General features: G+C 38.3%; 1 protein-coding gene across 1 annotated transcript in view; it reads left to right on the top strand.

Annotated features, from left to right (window-relative positions):
• Window positions 1–18,174, top strand: part of Gca (grancalcin) — a 29,564-nt gene extending 11,390 nt beyond the window's left edge. Inside the window, exons 3-8 of the mRNA XM_021185780.2 lie at window positions 4,006–4,075; window positions 11,029–11,072; window positions 11,337–11,484; window positions 14,989–15,102; window positions 15,405–15,463; window positions 16,370–18,174. Of these exons, the coding sequence (XP_021041439.1) occupies window positions 4,006–4,075; window positions 11,029–11,072; window positions 11,337–11,484; window positions 14,989–15,102; window positions 15,405–15,463; window positions 16,370–16,396 (462 nt within the window). The 3' untranslated portion in view covers window positions 16,397–18,174. The remainder of the gene's footprint in view (window positions 1–4,005; window positions 4,076–11,028; window positions 11,073–11,336; window positions 11,485–14,988; window positions 15,103–15,404; window positions 15,464–16,369) is intronic.
• Window positions 18,175–21,704: the final 3,530 nt, after the last annotated feature.

Here is a 21,704-nt window from a genome sequence, read left to right as displayed (position 1 = left end):
GCAAGAAATCCAAAACCTGATTCTTAAATTCAGGATATAGTGAAGATGGTTGTGCTGGCTAGTTTTATGTGAACTTGACACAACCTAGAAAGGCAGGTACCTCCAAGGCATCCATAAGATCTGGCTGGAGGGTACTTTCTTAATTAGTAATTATTATGGGAAGGCCTAACCCATGGTGAGTGGTGCCTTCCTTGGGCTGGTAGTCCTGGGGTCTATGAAAAAGCAGGCTGAGAAGCCAGTAAGCAGCAAACCTTCATGAGGTCTCTGCATCAGCTTCTACCTCCAGCTTCCTACCCTGTTTGAGTTCTTGTACTGACTTCCTTCAATGGTGAACAGTGAAATGAAAGTGTAAGCCAAATAAACTCTTTCCTCATCTTTCCTCAATTTGTTCTGGTCATGTTGCTCCGTCACAGCAATAGTAACCCTAAGATAATGGTGTCTGTGTGTGTGTGCATATATATATATACACACACACACACAAAACATATATATATATATATATATATATATATATATATATACATCCATACAAACATCATATACACACATACACACACACAAATATATATATATATATATATATATATATATATATATATATATGTATAACACCATTATTATGCTTAATAATTATTGGGGTAAGGGATTTAACATGTGTATCTATGGGATATAACTGGATATAGTCTGCATATCCAGACTATAGGCTAGAATTTCAAGTAGAAAATTATGTCTAAATCTGGTTCAGGCTATCAGTTGGTGACTTGTAAATGATGATTGTTTCTGGGAGAGGCTTGGGGATGAAAGGATCGAACGTGAAAGAAAACAGTGCACTGGGAATTCAGATGCCGACTGAGGAGGAGGAGAGGCTCTCCCCTGGTTTTTGGTGCAGTCTGTAACCCTCCTCCCTCGTGTTGTAGCAGTGGAGGATTTCCTGAAGCGGGTAGCAGTTCATAGAACACCGACAGCATCTTAGGTTCTGTTCTTCCCTTGAGTGCTCTTCAGGCCCCATTGCTTTTCTAAGAACAGAGTTGCTCATCACTCTTCCTAGATTCAAGGCATATGACAGTCATATCCCAATAACATATGAAACTACTGTACTAAGGTCTAATTTAGAATTGGAATTGTGTGTGCTGTGGTGTGTGTGTGTGTGTGTGTATGTGTGTGTTTCTGTATACACACAATTAAATATATAATACATAATATATATATTATGTGTGTATATGCGTATTTCCATCTCATATACTTTGAAAACATAGCATCATCATCATTGAGCATAGTTAATAAAGGAACTACCTTTGTCTCATTGTCACTCCTTTCAGTTGCCATAGCAGTCCTCTAATATAAACACCTGGTGTAACCTTTAATTGTCGCTTTATTGCTAAGTGGCTTAGGGGTCAGGCTGGGTTAAGACATGAGAGATTTTTGTCTTGAATGCCCAGCTTAAATGTGTTTTAAAATGTGTTCAAAATAAATGGAGCTTTAATGTGATCTGAGAAACAATGAACTTAAGAACCGTGTAATGGGCACGAGCTTATTTTCCTCAGCTTTTGAGACAGGTCTGGCCCTGTGTCCCCACATGGCTCATTTGCCTCACTTTCATGTTGACTGTGCTTAAGTGGACAAAGCCCTTTCAACCTGTCTGACGACTTCACTTTTGTAAGACATTAAAATATACACCAATCTCTTTGCCATGGCTAAACTTGCTTGTTTTTAGAAGATAATTGAGTAGAGTAATGTAACTGGAAAGAAAGGGTTGTCCATGTAAATGGATGTTCTTACATCTCTTCCAAAGCTTCTTTAAAAGATGAAGAGTTTGCGAATGGCACCAGGGCACAGTTGAGTGAGTGGCTGCAGTTCCATCTGCCCAGGAGGCTGGGACAGGAGCGCCACTTGTGCCCAGGAATTTGAGACCAGCCTGGGCATAATAAGATTCCCATAAAATAAAAATCAAAACAAATAAAGTCTCAAAAACGTTGAGGAAGTTAATAGACAGATTTCGGCAGTTGATAGCCTTGAGTTTTTCAAGTGGGTAAAGCAGTGTCATGAAACACGTTTCCAATCATAAAGCACAAATTCCCTTTGATCTACATTGTATCAATCCAGAGCAGTGCGTGAAGAACAGCTAATATGATGTACCCCTCTCCAAGTTCAGGGTTATTTACTGACATGTCTCTCTTAATGGTCATTCTCCCAGAACAGGGACAACCCCAAAATACTTTCTATGTCCTTTAACTTAAATTCACAATACTTTTTTCTAGGTTTCTTTTTTCAAATAGTATTGCTACAAAATAACTCTAAGTCCCTCAAAGTTTATCTTCTATGTTCAGAAGTATAGAATAAAATATATATATATATATATATATATATATATATATATATATATATATACATATACTGTGTGGCCATAGTTGAACTTGTGCGTAAATGTTTCGAAAGAGGGTGGCACAGGGGCAGAAAACATCAGTCCCCACCTTTATTTCTTATAATTTTAATTGCATTGGTGGAAAATTTCCATAGATTCATTTGTTTCTTGAAAGTTTTAGTTTTATGTTGTCTGTTTATAGAATTCTATGTATCGTTCTGCTGTCTGAATATTTCATTGATTTGTTAGTGGGAAGAAACTGACATGCCTTAGAAATTCTTGTTAATTCCATTTTTTTTTTTTTTTTTTTTGGTTTTTAGATACAGAGTTTCACTGTGTAGCCCTGGCTGTCCTGGAACTCACTCTGTAGACCAGGCTGGCCTCGAACTCAGAAATCCGCCTGCCTCTGCCTCCCAAGTGCTGGGATTAAAGGCGTGCACCACCACACCCGGCTGTTAATTTCATTCTTAACTAGAGTGTTAAAGAGTTAAGGAGAAGAACAATTTATAATTGTTATTGTCCGTATGTGAGAGGACAGTATTTAAAAACCAAAGAGGGGAGGTGTCTTAGTCAGGGTTTCTATTCCTGCACAAACATCATGACCAAGAAGCAAGTTGGGGAGGAAAGGGTTTATTCGGCTTACACTTCCATACTGCTGTTCATCACCAAAGGAAGTCAGGACTGGAACTCAAGCAAGTCAGAAAGCAGGAGCTGATGCAGAGGCCATGGAAGGATGTTCTTTACTGGCTTGCCTCCCCTGGCTTGCTCGGCCTGCTCTCTTATAGAACCCAAGACTACCAGCCCAGAGATGGTCCCACCCACAAGGGGCCTTTCCCCCTTGATCACTAATTGATGAAATGCCTTACAGCTGGATCTCATGGAAGCCTTTCCTCAACTGAAGCTCCTTTCTCTGTGATAACTCCAGCTGCAGTACAGGAGGGAAAGCTATTTTCTAATCCTTTATTTGTCAAAAGTCTATTCCTGTGTGGCGATTGAGCACACCTGGTGTTCAGGTTGCCCTCGCAGCAGTGGCCTAGCTGCAGAGCTGCCAGACTCGGCAATAGAGCATGATGGTAATTATTTACACTGAGAGTGCATCAAGCAACTATTACAATTCATGTTTCTCGAAACCTAATGTTGGCTTGAAGCAGTTACTTCAGAATAGGTAATTATTGGTAATGTTTACATGAGTGGGATGTGACAGAGTGGATTCTGATGTCCATGTCACTGGAGAATTTATTTATTTTTTTCTAAAGCAGCCTCACTCTTAAAGCTATACTAATTTTTCTTCAACCCTAGTTTTAAAAATAACTAAGGCGTTTGTAATTTGGTAAAGTCCCTCCAAGCTCAGTGATGGAAGGGAAGGGAACACTCAGGTGCCTCAGGGAGCATGGCCAGGGTGACCAGGAGTAAGGTGAGGAAGTGTTTGCCTTGTTCTGACCCCTGAGAAGACAAGGGAATTGTATCACGTCTCAGACCCATGGAGAAGGTTCAGTGGTTCTGAACTGAACCAGTGAAGATTCTGGTTTGTACTGGTGTGAAAACTGGAGTGCTTCTGGGTTGCCCCAGAGCATCGCTCATTAGGATTTTCATGTCCTTTGGTACCATTGCACTCTCAAGCTTGTGGCCGTTCTCTTCTGCAGGATGGTGAGGTGGATGCTGAGGAGCTGCAGAGATGCTTGACCCAGTCTGGAATGAGTGGGACTTACGCACGTGAGACCATGTTTGCTCTTGTTGCTTCTTTCTTGTTGCATAGGCGATTAGGATAGGAAATTCATGTCTAGCATTTCAGTCCCATACCTAAAATAGTAAACGCTCTACATATAACAGGTCTAAAGGATCCGATAGTTCTGGTTACTATGAAAATGGCTGTCCATTTACACTCCTGACTTAAAACATAAACTACTCAGGAGACAAATTTTTTTGTTTGTTTGTTTTTGTTTTTTTTCGAGACAGCGTTTCTCTGTGTAGCTCTGGCTTTCCTGGAACTCACTGAGTAGACCAGGCTGGCCTTGAACGCAGAAATCCGTCTGCCCCAGCCTACCAAGCATTGGGATTAAAGGCATGCGCCAGCACTGCCCAGCAGAGACACATTTTTAAAAGTGGTTATAAGTGGTTTCGTTCAAATTTTGCTTCCAGACTGCAGTGTCCATAGCTTTAGCATCTTTCAGCTGTAGCTTTTCGATTACCAATTGATGTTCTGCTGTGGAAAATGAGTATGTAACTACCTTCCGACCTTAAAATCACTCTATCCCTCTAAAATTTCATTGTTTGTTCTGCTGATGTATAATACTGTATAATATGTATATAATTTGGGGCCCATCATTAGCATTTACCTTATCTCATGTCTACACGTGGCTTATAGCTGTGTTCTGTGACAATGTATGGCTACCTTTCTTTGTTAAGTAGCCTTTTGTCTTCTCAGAAATCACAGTGGCTAGTAGAGGTAAGATACTGCTGAAATGGTTGCTCCATTAAGGGAAGATTTTGATTGTGCATAAGAGAGAAAGTAGCTAGAGTCATATGGAAGAGTCCAGTGTAAAGAAAAAAAGACAGGGGACATTGACAGGGCTATCTGCAAGAGGAGGGGGAATAGGAGTACATAGCAAGGGAGGGGATAGTACAGAATAGCAGGGGTAGGGTGGGGTGGTAATGAGGATATGGGGGGGGGCAGGAGGAAAAGCTTGTTATGTAGAGAACAGATGGATATTTGGGAGGAGGGAAGGCTGAGGAGGTGAGAAGGGCCAGAATGTTAAGGGGAAAGATACATTAGTGCCTTATGAATAGGCACGGTAGGCGCATCGAGGCCAGCACAGGCTTTGATAGGCAACCATGGGAATACAGCCATGGCAAACCATCTGCGCTTCTGCCAGAGGCAAAGGAAATGTCTCCCTTTGGCAGATGGGAACTTGTTTCAGAAGTTTCTGAGGTATGCTGGTTCTTATCTAAAGGCCAGAAATCCATCTAAGGTCCAGCTTGAGCTAAGCCAAGACTCATTTCTGGACATGTGCACTGCCTTCTAGAGTTTGGGGAATCGGTGTTTGCTAGGGATTGCGTCCCTCTGATTTTCCCGGGCTTTCTGGGATGCTCTCTGTGTTACAGGAGGGTCTCTGTCTTTCACCTCCACTCTGCACTTCTTTCTCACTCCAGAGTTAAATCTCTCCTCTTATTCTGCCTCTGTTGTCTAGTATTTATTCCACTGAGGTATCTCATTAAGTGGCTTTTATCAACTTTTGAGACTTTAAGTGTCTGAAGATGCTTTCATTTTTGTCTCAATCATTGAGTGGCTGCTTGTCAATGGGTAGAGTTCTCCGAGACAACCCATTTCCACATATACTTCACAAAGAATGTTTTACAGAGCAGTGGGCAGAGTCCAGCTAGAAGAAGCAGGAGGAGGCCTGGGGTTTAAATGCTCCTGCCGAAGACTTTCCTGCTGTTGTCTGGTTGACAGTTTCACGCGTTTTCAGAAGGACGTCTGGTCTGCAGGTCCATCATCTAGGTTTCTCTCTCACCGGCATCAGCTTTGCTTTTCCTCTCTGGACGCTCAGGGATCATTCTGTTTCTCACAGGCCCCTGATGCTCTGGCCTGTCACAGTGTAGTGTCTCGTGGTCTTGCGTGGGGGAACTGAGTGGGTGTGTTCAGTCTGGAATCTCTTGTACTTTTTTGTTCTGGGAAATTTTCTTCAGTGGTGTTTCCTCTTTCTGTAATGTGTGTTATTTGGACCAAGTCATCTGTTCTCCTTTTTGTGGAATGTCCTCAACGTTCTTTTATAGACCTTCTGTATCTTTTCATCTTGGATGGTAGTTTTGTAAGCTCTAAGAGCCTCTGCTCTTTTTCACAAATGCTACACTTTCTATTTCTATTAATAGTTCTCTGAACCTATTAATATGCTTATTACATGGCCTTTTCTTCCTTAAAATTACTTTTCTTTTCTGCCTTCTTTGGTTATTTTCCCCGTCAGTTCTTGAGTGTCTAACACTTTGATGCTCATGGCTCAGAAAAATGCTGAGTAAAAGCCCTGGTCTGGTAGACTGTTCTTCCACGTAAGGTGAAGCCGGACAGTTTTGCTCTGGGATTCAGGGCTCACTGTCATGAGAGATTTCCTTTGTTTCCTTTAGGCTGCCTTTTCTCCTGTTCTCCTTAAGAGAAAAAGCAGACTTTCACAGTTCTTAACTCTGTGTAAATTTTTAGTTAATTGGCTTGTTCTCTGTAGCTCATTATTCCCATTGTGCCTAGTGTCCCACAGTCCAGAAACATCTCCAGAAAGTGAACTCCTGCTGGGTGACAGTGTAGGTGTACCAGCCATCCAACTGAGTAAAGGCAGAGAGGGGATTGGGGCTTTGCATGCTCTTAAAATAGCCCTTCCCTCAGTTCTGTTTTTAGCCCCACCTTCACACACATGTTCAGAAGCTGCCAATTCCTCAACAGTTGGCATCTTTCCCAAGGTAACTAGGTTGTTTCTCAGCATTTCTTGTTATCCGTAAACATTAAATAGCCACATCTCTCGACTTTCTAACTTGCAAAATAATTTTCTGTTATTTCCTTTTCCTTTAAGGGTTGAAGTCCACCCCGACCCCCAAGCAAAACCCAAGGATAAAGTAAAATCTGTCATTTTGGGCATGAAAAGTCTGTCTTTCTACAGTATAAAAATATTTCATCTTTAAATTTCTATCCTGAGATTGAATATGTGCTTACTTGTTTATATAATTTTTTGAAAAAGATATTTATTTATTTATTTAGTTAGTTATATGAGTACACTGTAGCTATGCTAAGACATACCAAAGAAGGCATCAGCGCTCATTACAGATGGTTGTGAGCCACTATGTAGTTGCTAGAAATTGAACTCAGGACCTCTGGCAAGTCAGTCAGTGCTCTTAACTACTGAGCCATCTCTCTAGCCCTGTTTATGTTATTTTTAATTTCTGTTTTTTTAAATTAGATATTTTCTTTATATACATTTAAAATACTATCCCGAAAGTTCGCTATACCGTCCCCCCGCCCTGTTCCCCTACCCACCCACTCTTGCTTCTTGGCCCTGGCATTCCCCTGTACTGGGGCATATAAAGTTTGCAATACCAAGGGGCCTCTCTTCCCAGTGATGGCTGACTAGGCCATCTTCTGCTGCATATGCAGCTAGAGATACGAGCTCTGGGGATATTGGTTAGTTCATATTGTTGTTCCACCTATAGGGTTGCAGACCCCTTCAGCTCCTTGGGTGCTCTCTCTAGCTTCTCCATTGGGGGCCCTGTGTTCCATCTTATAGATGACTGTGAGCATCCACTTCTGTATTTGCCAGGCACTGGCATAGCCTCATATGAGACAGCTATAACAGGGTCCCTCCAGCAAAATCTTTCTGGCATATGCAATAGTGTCTGGGTTTGGTGGCTGATTATGGGATGGATCCCTGGGTGGGGTATTCTCTGGATAGTCCATCCTTTCGTCTTAGCTCCAAACTTTGTCTCTGTAACTCCTTTCATGGGTATTTTGTTCCCTATTCTAAGGAAGAATGAAGTATCCACCCATTGGTCTTCCCTCTTCTTGATTTTCTTGTGTCTTGCAAATTGTATCTTGGATGTTCTATGCTTCTGGGCTAATATCCACTTATCAGTGAGTGCATATCTAATGACTTCTTTTGTGATTGGGTTACCTCACTAAGGATGATATCCTCCAGATTCATCTATTTGTCCAAGAATTTCATAAATCTGTTGTTTTTAATAGCTGAGTAGTACTCCATTGTGTAAATGTACCACATTTTCTGTATCCATTCCTCTGTTGAGGGGCATCTGGGTTCTTTCCAGCTTCTGGCTATTATAAATAAGGCTGCTATGAATATAGTGAAGCATGCGTCCTTCTTATCAGTTGGAACTTTTTCTGGGTATATTCCCAGGAAAGGTATTGCTGGATCTTCTGGTAGTATTATGTCCAGTTTTCTGAGGAACCTCCATACTGACTTCCAGAGGGGATGTACAAGCTTGCAATCCCATCATCAGTGGAGGAGTGTTCCTCTTTCTCCACATCCTTGCCAGCATCTGCTGTCACCTGAATTTTTATCTTAGCCATTCTGACTGGTGTGAGGTGGAATCTCAAGGTTGTTTTGAGTTGCATTTAATCTGGTTAGGTTCTTCTACTTCCTGAATGTGAACCAAGCTACATTGTCAAAAAGATGTCACAGAACAATTTTTTTTTTCATGCAACTCTCCCAACTTCCAGTAATTTATTTTTGGAGGAACTTAGAAACCCTTCTTTTGAGCTCATATTGCTTTATCTGTAAGATTAAGACTGCTATACATTTGGTATGCTTGTGTTATGTTTTATAACCCACTATAATGGTTAATCTTTATCATAGACACAACTAGACTTGGGAATCCCCTATGGTATACAACAGTGGTTGTGTTTATCAATGCATTTCTAGAGAGACCCACCCTGAGTGAGAATGACACTGTCTGCTGGGCTAGGGTCTGGGTGAAAGAGAAAGCATTCATTTCTCCTTGCTTCTGACTGCAGATAAAACATGAGCAGCCGCCACGTGCTCCACTCTTTAGGTTTTTTATACAACAATGAAAAGAGTAATACACCCACACCTTACTGTTTCTAGCAGAGGGTTTTATCATTTTTCTTTAGGTATTTGGAAATTTACCTCATTTAATTGGCTTGATGGATTTCAAAATGTTATCAAGCAGTATAAAATAAAGTGAATCTAAATTATCTGTTCATTAATATCAAGGGTCTAAAAGAATCTTGTAAGCTTACTTGAAATTTGCTAACATATCTCTTATTTTAGAAAAGTCAGCCCAACTAGTTGAATGTAATTGTGATAAAATTTTGCAAATTTGAATTATTTTTAGTGGCTTGGCTTCATTGTAAGTAAATAGAAATGTTAATATTTCTTACAATGCCTTTAATTTAATTACTTCCTTTATTTATAATTTAATCGCAACATTTTCACCCCCTCTTTTCTCCCTCCCACCCCCTCCCATGTACCCCTCTGCTTGCTCTCTCTTTCAAATCCATGCTCAGTTTTTCATTAATTATATCACATACCTATATGCATATGCATCTATATTCTTTTTTTTATTTTTATTTTTTAAAGATTTATTTATTTATTATATATAAGTATACTGTAGTTGTCTTCAGACACTCCAGAAGAGGGCGCCAGATCTCGTTACAGATGGTTGTGAGCCACCATGTGGTTGCTGAGAATTGAACTCTGGACCTTCGGAAGAGCAGTCGGGTGCTCTTACTCACTGAGCCATCTCACCAGCCCCCTATATTCTTAAATACATGAATGCACTCACCTCAGTCTATATAATGTTGCTTGTATGTATGTTTTCAGGGCTGACCATTTGTACTATATAACCAAATGGTATGCTCTTCCCATGGGAAAACTTTTTCTCCTGCTTTCTGCATTCATTACTTGCCTATAGTACACCTCAGAGATCATTGCAAAAAAGTGAGGGAAGGATAGTGAGGGCCAGAGGCTCAGGGAGTTTGCTGTGAAACTGTGTCTCTTAGGAATGTAGACACCACCCCGGAACTCCTTTCTTAAGATGGTTTGCTGTTGGTCTTCATTTCTTCCCTTTCTCAAGAGAAGACAATTGCTTCTGCTCAGAGGATCACCTTTTCTCACTAGATCTTTCTCCCTCCCTCTCTCCCTGCATTCCTTTATTCTTTCTTTCCATCCCAATTCTCCCCTCACAAAGTCCCTTGTTCCATCCCCCCTTCTCCTCTGAGAAGGTAGGGACTACCCTGGGTAGCCCTCTACCCTGGCTTATCAAGTCTCCACAGGATTAGGTGCATCCTTTCCCACTAAGATGAGACAAAGCAGCCCTGTTGGGGATCAGATTGCCTGGTCACCCTACAGCTTTAGGGACAGTCCTCCTCCTCCCCTCCATCTGCTACATATCTGCCAATCCCAGGCCCTGTATGCTCTTGGCTGTGTAGCTCAGTCTCTGAGAGCCCCCACGGGTCAAGCTTAGTTGACACTGTTGGTCTTCCTTGGTGTTCCTGTCCCCTAGAGGGCCTGCAATGTTTCCCTAAGATTCCCAGAACTGATGCAGAATCTCACTGGATCTCTTTACTAAGTCAGCACATTTCACCTACCCCCAGTCTCCTCTCACCTCTAATCCTTTTGTTGTAAATTTAGAGTTCATGATGAGGCAGTATTAAGTTTTCTTTTCTGCTGCGTCACCGCAGGGATGTTCTTGGTCTAAAGTGCAGTATTTAAGAATGTCCTGGTCTGACCCTTCTTTGCCTGTCTGATGTCCTCTTGCTTTTCCCACTGACATGTTCTCTAAGTAATGCACATGTTGTACACAGCAGATATCCAGGGAAACCTCCCTCTCCCTGCCTCTGCTATTGTGAACACTGAAACCTGCTTTCTTCCCAGGCTCCAGGCAAAGCCTGGGAAATCTGTAATGCATCCATCACAGTAACTTTCAGTTTCTCTGTAACTGGTTTCATGAAGTGTGAGTAATATGAAGATGGTAATTTTTTTATACATTTTATTTTTATTTTTCTAAATGTATAGCAGTCAATAAATATTTATCGCCTATAGTGACTTTGTGATGTTTACTTGTGAATATTTTCAGAAAGTGAAGAACATCCTAATGTTACATAGATAAAACTGAGAAGAGTCTAATATTCAAATGTCAAATATGTTTTACAGCTTTCAGTTTGGAAACCTGCAGAATTATGATTGCCATGTTGGATGTATCCTTGAATGAAAACAGAAACTAGGAGGATATAGACTTACTGCTTTTTTTTTAACATCAAACTAGTTGTTAATTTTAGAGCAACTGTATTCTGTAAGATCCTGTTTAAAGTCCACATAGTTTCATTTTCACACCGAAATCTATTCATAGTCTGTGTCGGGCTAACTGCAAACGAATGTGTACTTTTCAGTCAGTGATTCAGCATAGGATCAGATAAATTCTCTCAGGTATCCAAACTTATTTTTGTTAATAAAACTGTTAGAGAGACTACACAGGAAAAATGGGGTTCAACGAATTCAAGGAGCTTTGGGCCGCTCTTAATGCCTGGAAGCAGAACTTCATGACCATTGACCAAGATCAAAGTGGCACTGTAGAACATCATGAGCTGAGTCAAGCCATCGCTCTTATGGGTAAGACCACTAACATCCCTTACAATCTTCTTGATTCTTTGGTAAAGAAACGGGCTTCTTTTATTTATTTTATTTTTATATTTTATGTTTATTTTATCTTATGAGTTAGAGGGTTTGCCTGAAAGTGTATATGCCTCTGATATATGTGCCTGGTGCTCTAGGAACCCAGAAGAGGGCATCAGGTTCCCTGGAACTGGAGTTACCGTGTACATGCTGGTAACCAAATCCAGGTCCTGTACAAGAGCAGAAAGTATTATTAACCACTGAACCATCTTTTCAGCTCCCAACATTATGTCTGTTAGATGCTTTAATTAATAAAGGACTGTTTTCTGTTAGTGTGTCCCTTAATTTTGGCTCACAACTGTAGGTAAGTCCTAATCAAAGATACTAACACAATCTTTATTACTGTCTTATCTTTTCTTTCTCCCTTTCTCCCTCCCTCCTTCTCTCTCTCTCTCTTTCCTCCTTTCTTTCTTTCTTTCTTTCTTTCTTTCTTTCTTTCTTTCTTTCTTTCTTTCTTTCTTTCTTTCATAATTTTTGCAGTAGCATTGAATATTGAGTCCTCAGTCCTGTATATGGGAGACCAGCTCTCTAACCAATTGAGCCCTATGTCCATTCTGTAATTTTATCTGAAATTTCTCCCAAAGACAATTTTCTACTCATGAATTTCCTAATATATTTAATTATCATCCCTAATGGTAGCACCTGACATGTATATTTCATACATTTACAACTTAGTGGACTCTTTAATTCTGTATGAAAGACTTATGACTGTCAACCATAGGTGTCTCTACTGGAATCTAGCTTTTCAACAGAAAAATAATTATTTTGTTTTTCTTCTTTTTCCTTACACAGTATAGAACATATGTGATAGGTCCTAAAAAACTTCAGAGTGCAAAGAATGCATTTCAAATTAGTTTAAAAGATGTAATTATTTTCACTGTACTTTTTAATAGGCTAAGGTTCTTGGTTCACTTTGCAAAGAGTGGTAATATCCATTGATGTTTCTTATGCTGACAGGTAATGCTGTGGTACTTTGCTATACTGTCCTCTTTTATATCCTCCTCTTCCTCATCTTCTTCCTCTCCTTCCTCCTTCTCCTCCTCGTCCTCCTTCTTTCTCCACATATATACTGTGTGTGTGGTGTGTTGGTGTGTGTGTGCAGTTTTTTTTTAAAGATAGATTATCACTCTGCTCACTTTATAACCCAGGCTGGTCTGGAAGTCACTATGCAGCCCAGGCCTACCTCAAATACACTGAGATCATTCTGATAAGGTCTCCGGAGTTATAAATATGAGCCATGCTTTTCGTATTTTTACTTAGCTTTAAGTAGTTTTCTTAATTTTCTTACCTAGTAATTTTGTGCATGACTATTTATAAACAAAATGTATATAAATGAAAATTTACCTGTTTAAAATTTGAATTCTGAGCTTAAGGTACAAGAGCTTAAATTATATGCCAAAGCTCAAACTACTGATTGTTTTCAACTTAGTTATATAAATAGACATTTTATTTTAGTATCTAGGGAAAATCTTGGCTATAGAAACATGTTCAATTGTTGGTCTTTAATAATAATTGATTCAACTCTGCCTTTTTAATAGTATGATTAAAAAATTTGCTTTAGTCTTTTTCAAAAATTAAAAAGGGAGCAGGTAGTGGTGGTGCATACCTTTAATTTCAGCATCTGGAGGCAGAGGCAAGTTGATCTCCGAGTTCCAGGACAGCATGGCCTACAGAATGAGTTCCAGGACGGCCAAAGAAGGCTACACAGAGAAAATCTGTTGAAAAAAGTTACCCCCCCCCCAAAAAAAAATGCCAAAAAACAAACAAACAAAAGGACTGCAAAGGTTCCAGGGCTGAAGCAGCGTCTGACTGTAAGAAAGGGTTGCTCTGCGCCTGCAAGGAGACTTAGTGGCCGAAAGCCTAAGCCAAGCATGATGGCCAGAATTTGATTCTCAGGGCCCACGTGGTAGAAGGAGATAGCTGCCTCCTGACAAGTTGTCTTCTGACCTTCAAACACTTGCTATTCCCATGTGCCCCCTCAAACTATAATCAAACGTTTGAGTTATTCTGGACCATTCAAATGTAACACCTTCAAATATCTTTAACGTCTGGAAGTTATGAAAACGTTTTAGGAATTGTGTTCATCCCACATTCAGATCATAACTCACTAGATGGATGCTTAAATGCATCTTCACATAGTTGAGTTATTGTGTGTTTAGAATGGCTCGTAATTTATATTTACTTTAAGCATGTTTTCTAGGTATATACATATGAATATATACATATGACTATATACATGTACACATGAATATATATGTATACTATATATGTGTGTATATATGTGTGTATGACTATGTGTGTGTGTGTGTATGTATATATATATATATATATATATATATGATCATACATGTATCCTATATACATGACTTATTTTGTTTTGTAGTGTTGGGGATTGAACTAGGCAAGTGACTTGGCCCTGGCTTCTCAAAGCCCTTTGGGTTATATTTTATTATAACTGTTGGTGGAGTTTTCCTTCTGGTACTGATTTTTATCTTTGGCTGGATTAGTGCCCTTTTTTCTAAGTCTACTGATCCAATAATATGTAGACCAAAATGCATTATTCTCTCAAGTTATGTAGACATGTCTCATTAAATATATTAGGACCATGCTAGAAGTATAGCAAAAAGAATCCCTGAATTTTTATTTCTATTATTTGATATTCATTCTTTATAACCTTCCAGTTTTTCAGATAATATATTTTCAAGTGAACGCATTCCAGCAGTCATTTGGGTAGAGCTTAAAACTGACATAAAGGACTTAACACTGGAAATGCTGATCAGAAGCTGTGCAGGGACAGGCGTACACAGTAAATTTGAGTAACAATGGAACGATTGAAGTAACAAATGTGTGTGAAGGAAAAAACTTGAAGAAGAAATAACATTTTCTGGTTTCCACCACTTTTAAGCAGGTTAATTTTCAGATGTTCTTTAGAAGAAAAACAGACATTCTATCAGGATTACAGCATTTGAATGATGACAAAGACTAATCATGATCCTTCTTTTGGTACTGCCATACTGAAGTGTGGGAATCTCTAGCAAATCCCCGCAGTACCATTTCAGGATAAAAATGTATGTCAAATGCCAAGGAAAGTAATATTGTCTTTCTTTAAAATCGATTTTGTTAAAAAGTTAGAATTGTGTCAGCTATGTATGTATGCCTTGCTAGAATTATTAATGAATATGATGTCTTTCCATTTTTGATACTAATGTATTTCTAATATATACTTTCAAGTGCTTTGGTTCAGTGGTAATGTGCTTGCCTCTGCTCCATGTGTACACCCTTATACTCAATCTTCAGTCCTGCCAAAAATAAATTGCATATTTTTTTCTGTAGAAAGAATTTTGAAAGTTAATCTGTTTCTTGACTTTATTAATTACAGTGGTTACGGTACTTTATGGCATTTAACTTTGAAGGTTTTAATGTGTCAGTCTTCCTTCTTAGGCTACAGGTTGAGTCCACAGACATTAGCTGCAATTGTCAGACGCTATAGCAAGAACGGCCGGATTTTCTTTGATGACTATGTTGCCTGCTGTGTGAAGCTGCGCGCCTTGACAGGTATTCAGCATAGATTCAATTTATGTGGCTATTTTTTGTGAATAGTGTTCCTGTTTCTTTCAGGATATTTATAATGGCATTTTCTCATCTTTCTTCACTATGATATCTAAATAGTCTTATCTATTTAAAGTATTCATGAATAGAGAAAGTTGAGGTTGCTCAGTTTTATAATGCTTTCATATTTCAGTGCCTTAGAATATTAAACACTTAAGATACTGCCGGTCTCAGTATCAGAGACATTAGGTACTGAGAATTAATGGGTTTTCAATTATAATTCTAAAACATAATTCTTGTGTGTAAAGATTTCTTTAGACGAAGAGACCACTTGCAACAAGGGATTGTGAATTTCATGTATGAAGATGTAAGTATTCTGAACACACTATAACATTTGTAATTTGTTGTTAATTATTAAAAAAAAAATTACATAGTGGGACCAACAAGGTGGCTTAGCTTGTAGATCTTTGTCACCAATCAGATGATCAGAGTTCTACTCCAAAGACCCATTTGGTGGACAGAGGAAACATTCTCCAAAAGGCATTCATTCTCTGACCTCCACATGTGCTCCATGACGTGAGGTGATGAGCACATGTGCATGTGCGTGCACACACACACACACACACACACACACACACACACACAGCTGTGCCCACATACACACTCTCTTTCACTCTCTAAATTAATCAGTAAGGATACAAATGCAATAAAATGTTGAAAAACATTAACTGATCCAGAACAGAAACACTGAAAATAATATATTTGGTGGCTACCTTATTTTCTACATTTTTTGTTAACAGCAACATAAGGTTAATGAATCATATGGCAGATAAAAATCCTATGGAGAATCACATGACTGGTGATTGGTAGTTTATTTTTCCATTCATTTTAGTGGTAACTACAGACATGGTCTATTAAATGGTAAGCTAATTTTTATGAGGAGTTGTTAACTTGTGGTTATTCTTTCTAAGAGAAAAAATGTGAAGCTGCTGGCTTTTCATTTCAAATACTCTCCATGAACCCAGTTCCAGTTGTGTGTAAGCTGAAGCCATAGCAAGTGACATCTCATATGTCCTTTCGCGCTATAGAGGCTTTGGGTTGGATTTGTTCTGTGTCTCAGTGGAAGGAAGGTATGGGACAGACAACACTTTATATACACAGCTTTGAAGTCCGGAGCAGTTTCATCTTATTGCAATAAAAGTTCTCACGGAATATAGTTAACTTAAAACAAATACAAGCCATTTGTTGTTGCCTAATGCTCCTCATGTCTTAGTTTTTGCAGGGCACTATGACAATTTGAAAGCCTAGCATTCCAAAGGCGGAGACAGACTGCAAATCCTTCTGCTTCATTGAAACAGACTGGACTACCTAAAATTGAAAGCTCGCGGAACTTTTTTGTATACCTTCCTGTGAAAGCTCCCCGCCCTTTCTGTTATTTAACCTTAAAGCACGGTTCAATGCAATAACTTTTTTTATTTGGAATATATTATTTTTGGAAAAGTTATGACATTGCAGATATATGCACGCTCTCTTGAAATGTTGCTAATGGTATGTAGCTAACTGATACCAGCATACCTGAGCCTTAGTTCTTAACAATAAAGCATATCAGAATTTAGTCACATGACAGATTGTCTACGAAGCCAAATAACGAAAGTCTAGATAAAACTTTTATATTGTCTAAAGGCTACAAGTTATACTTGTGACTTTGTTTGTGTCTGTGGGTGTTTCTGGGAGTGAGTCAGAGGGGACATCTGCACTTTGTGCTGTCTTTTGGGTTTTGATTAAACCATCAGAGAACATAGCACGTGTTCATGGCCAGTGAACTGTAGTTCCTAAGACTTTATCATTCTTTGCGTCTGTCAGCCTAGAGTAGTAGGTATTGTTTCACCTATTTTTATTGCATTATTTTTGTACAACATGTTTTATTGTCTTCCCACAATTGTTTTTGTTTTCAATTTCTCTGTTTTCGTTTAGCTGTGTTTTATGAGACAGGGTCTTTCTACATAGCCCAGTGTGACACAAATTCATGGTCTTCCTTTCTTGTCCCTGATTGTTTGCAGAAGTTCAAGACTTGCACACCCTTGCCCATACTAAAAATTCAAATGAAGATGCTTTTCTCTTTCATTAGTGAAGGCATAGATAACCTAAAATGTCAACCTTCCCTGAATCAAGCAGTTCAGAGGAGTGGCACACGTTAGTGGTGGGTCAGCATTCATTCACGTTTGTTCAGTTAAAGCCAGGTTCTGCTCCTAGTTAATGGCAACAGTTTATAAAGCAAACCAAGTGATCTGCCTCTGTTAACTGTTCAGAAATTCTGTGTTGGATTGGTAGTATGGACTAATTTGTGTGTGTCTGTTTGTGTGTGTGTGTGTGTGTGTGTGTGTGCGTGCCAAGTAGTGCTTTGACTTTTTTCTTTTTTTCTTTTATAATTATCCTCCTCCTCCCATTCCTCCACTTCCCTTTCCTCCTCTTCTTCCTTTTCCCCCTCTTTTTCCTCCTCTTCTTCCTCTTCCTCCTCTTCTCCTTCTTGTTCCATAAGCAGCATTTTTGGTGAAATTTTCTATAAAGATTTCAAGTAGTTACCAGGTTCTTTGCATTAAGTTGTCTGATCTAACATGTCAGAGTTAATTTGGTTTCTGAATTTTCATATATTTTAGCTGAATATATTCTAGCTGAATTCAGATGCAAATAGATATAATTTTAGTTTAGCTGGTGACCAAATTAAATATTTAAGAAAGAACTCCATGATTTTTAAAAATATTTTTAAAAGAAAACTCCACAAAAGTGCAAGCTCTTTTTATAAATACAGAAAACTTAAAATCAGCTTTTACTTCAAATGATCCTGAAAAGGAAATGATGTCTAATCATTTTGATATTGATTACTATGTAACTTGCTATCAATCCACTTGGTTATTGTGTAAGAATAGATCAATGAATAATGCATACACATTGTCCTCTGACAATTTGTTCATGACCACATAGTCAGTAGCCTGAAGGAATATTAATGGAACCATCGAAGGTACAGAATCTGAAGCTGTCATAGAAAACAGAAGTCACACCATGATCTTGTAAGTCATTGAGCAGTGTACACTCTTAATGTATAAGTGCTTTTATTTATACAGTAAACATGTTTCCATGTCATTTTGAGAATTTTTTAATAAACATTCAAATAGCTTGCTGTAAAGTTTTGTATCATACAAAATTTGTTACATATATACTGTAATGAGATGCTTCAGTTCAAACAATGGTGCATTAATTCAGCTATTATCTAAAAGATTGCCAAATGGTTAAATGCCAGGTATTGCACTTCTAGTGTGAGTGGCAGTTTACACATTTTAAATTACATCAAGGGAAAATCAATACTATGAGAATCTTGATTTGGTCCACTTTAAATGTCTTTTTAAGGACTGTGCTCATTAACCTATTTTAGGCATGCATTCAGAAAAAAGAAAGTTAACAAATATATATTCAAGTTATATATTTATTTCCAGAAAAGGCATTTAGCCTGGAAGAAAGTAGAATTTATCAAGGTAGTTTAAACTCTGTGCAATTAAAAAAATAAGAAAATCAATTTGTGATAGTTCTTTAATTAAAATATACAAATCAAGTTCACTTGTAATCTTATGATATTACTGATTGAACAAACAAAATAAATACTATTCATGAGAAATGTGCTTTTTTAAATGTTCTTTTCCTTTTGACAAACTAAAGTGGATATGTTTTGTCTTGTTTCATTAACAACTTCCTGTAAATTTGATAGGAATATGTTTTTAAAAGTTTGTAAATTGAACCCACTGCTCCAATTCCCAGACTGCTTTCAGTTAGCAGATCCTTTGCTTAACAGGGAAAACACAACCTTGGCTCTCTTAACACCTTGGTACTTGGTTGAAACTCTCTCCTGTGTTTGTTCTAGTGAAATCATTGATGTAGTGAGTTAAGCATCCTCAAATAGCTACTAAGGCTCAGGACTCATCTAAAATATGTCTGCAGAGTATGTCCATAGTAAAATGCAAATCTTTAGACTGTCTCGAGGTGTGGAATGCAGACAGCATTGTAAATGAATACAAGCCTCATTGTTTTAAGACATCTCTCCATATATTAAACCAACATTTTTCTTGTAATTTAGAAAACAGAGAAGAAAGCTTTCTAGCAAAAACACTTGGAGAAGTCTGGAAGCCTTTGTGGTTCAAGGCCTGCCTATCATTTGAATGCTAGGAGCCCTGTGCTTTGACTCCCTCTTGTTGCATCTCCTTCTCCTTATTTTTAAGCATGCTTTCCCCATCTTACAAAGAAAAGAACATAGGTTCTTATCATTCCTTTTATCCAAGTAGCTTCACAGTACGCAGCTCAGCTCAGTCTATGAAAGCACAGGCTTGCTTCTCTCAGTCTGAACATGGGGTAAGTAGACATACGGAGCGCTGCTATCTCATTACAATACACCACAATCAGAAAAAGCACAGGGTTTTTGCCCATGTTGTGGTCTTGTTATCGGGTGTGTCCCTTCATTAACATCAAGAAGTTATATCACCATTTAATAACTAATGGGAAAGACGTGTGTGAATCAGGAACGGCGGGTTTCCATTTCCGATGTACTGGGGGCTGACGTTTAATTTTTTTCCTCTAAGTACAAACGTTTAAATATATAGATACATGCATATAACCGTTTTGATTTAATTGTCTGCGTTGCTTATTTAGTTGTCTTAGTTTTCTATGATTACTGACATTTCAAAAGATAACTTGAGCAGTGTGGATGTCACTGTTCTAGAAATATACAAATTAAATACTCGGGTTATTTTGGAAATTAAATGCCATTTAAAAATGACTTTAGGATTTACTGGACTTTCTCATGCATATTTAAATTCGCACAGTTGTGTAAGGGTCCTCAGATATGTCTTAGGATAGGGGATAATTAGGTTACGGAATATTTCCAGGTTACTTGCCTTCTCTACTTTGGTTCTGATTTCACAATCTGTTTCACTTACAGGTGGCAATGTAATATGTTCTATTATCTGTATCAGTTTGGTTTTACATTTGTTACACGGGATATGCTCTTGGCCTCTTACGTCTTTAAAATGAAACATGAAGAAGCTACGCTGCTTTGCAGACGATGCTGCACTTAGACATGCCGTGCCAGAGCCAACAAATTTTGCTTAAAAGTTTCTTTGAAAGATAGTGTGAATTTTCTTAATGACACAGAAACAATTAGGGTAGAAATTAAGTCTGTATGGAGCTTAAGCAAGAGGAATTAATAGCTCCACACTTTCATTCTTGAATGAAAGGATGAGCCAAGCTTTCATTACAAACGAGCTAATTTGAATGTACATTAAAGGCCGTTTATCCTTCAGCAAAGTTTAGCGAACAATAAATATTTCCGTCATTTACTGCCATGGTTCTGACGGGGCAATGAGTAAAATTTTTTAGTTTTTTTAAATTCAGGTCTAATGCTTTTTTAAATTGCTTAGTGGAGCTTGCTAGCGGTCTACTAGAATTCAGTAAAACTAGCACTGTTACAATGATGTGTGTTCTGTGTGATCAGCACCACCATGCCTATAGTATGTCTAGGACTGTACCTAATAAAATGTTGGATCTTGTTGGATTCTTTATTAAAAGTACACTAGCTAGCTAATAGGATTTACTTCCTTTTTTCCTCCAAAATAAATTCTTTTATAAATTCTTGAATTTTTCATGTATAAATAGATCAGAAATTATATGTCTCATTCTTAAATTAGGTATATATATATATGTATATATATACTATATTTTCAATACAACTTGTATACTTCTTTCAGCTACCAAAAATTCACAACCATTTTTACATGAAATTTACATTTTTCTTATGTACAGTTATTTGTAGAAGGTTATTGCAAAACTAGCTGTGGAAATAGATTACACTGTCAACACCACATACCAATCTTTGAGGAAAATATTGGCTAAAAAATAAATATTTCTGCACAGATTATTTCAAAAGCATCATGATTCCATGCTACATTATGTGCATAAAGACTACGAAGTAGTATGTGTTTTGGTCGATTGTTTCATTTAGCTTAAAGCATTCCAGAGTTGCATGTACCAGCATGTGAGTGAGAGCGTCCTTATATCAGATGACGGACATTTTCAAGGGATCACACACATTTCTTTTCTGAAATACATTATTCATTGACTAGCCTTCTGGGATAATACATTTTCTCATCAGAATTATAAAATGAAAATTTCAGTTATAAAGTGGTCTTGTGCCTTTTGTCCAAATCAGTAGGAACCTTGGAGTAAGGTAGGGATTTCGGGGTATCACACGTGTGTGTGTGTCTGTGTGTGTGTGTGCTCAAGTATGTTTTAAGCATATGGGAGAAGGGTCCCATGCCTTTCATTGCTGTTTTGGCTCTGTGAGCGTTTGAGGAGAATGTAGGAAAAGCTCATCATAACTTCCCCTTCAATTTTCCACATAATTAGCGATAACGGGTATGGTGTGGACATTTTTTATGCACAGGAACAGAATATAAATTAAGATGAAGACTGATACCGTTAAAATGCTCACAGTTGTGGTTAATCACAACTGTGTTGAAGTTACATCATCACATACCAGGGCAAGACCAGAAAACGTGAGTTAAATA

The sequence above is a fragment of the Mus caroli genome, unplaced genomic scaffold (genome assembly GCF_978045245.1).
Source record: "Mus caroli unplaced genomic scaffold, Mus_caroli_1 scaffold_2, whole genome shotgun sequence".
In the NCBI taxonomy this organism is placed as follows: domain Eukaryota; kingdom Metazoa; phylum Chordata; class Mammalia; order Rodentia; family Muridae; genus Mus; species Mus caroli.
This window is presented reverse-complemented; position numbering and strand designations above follow the sequence as displayed.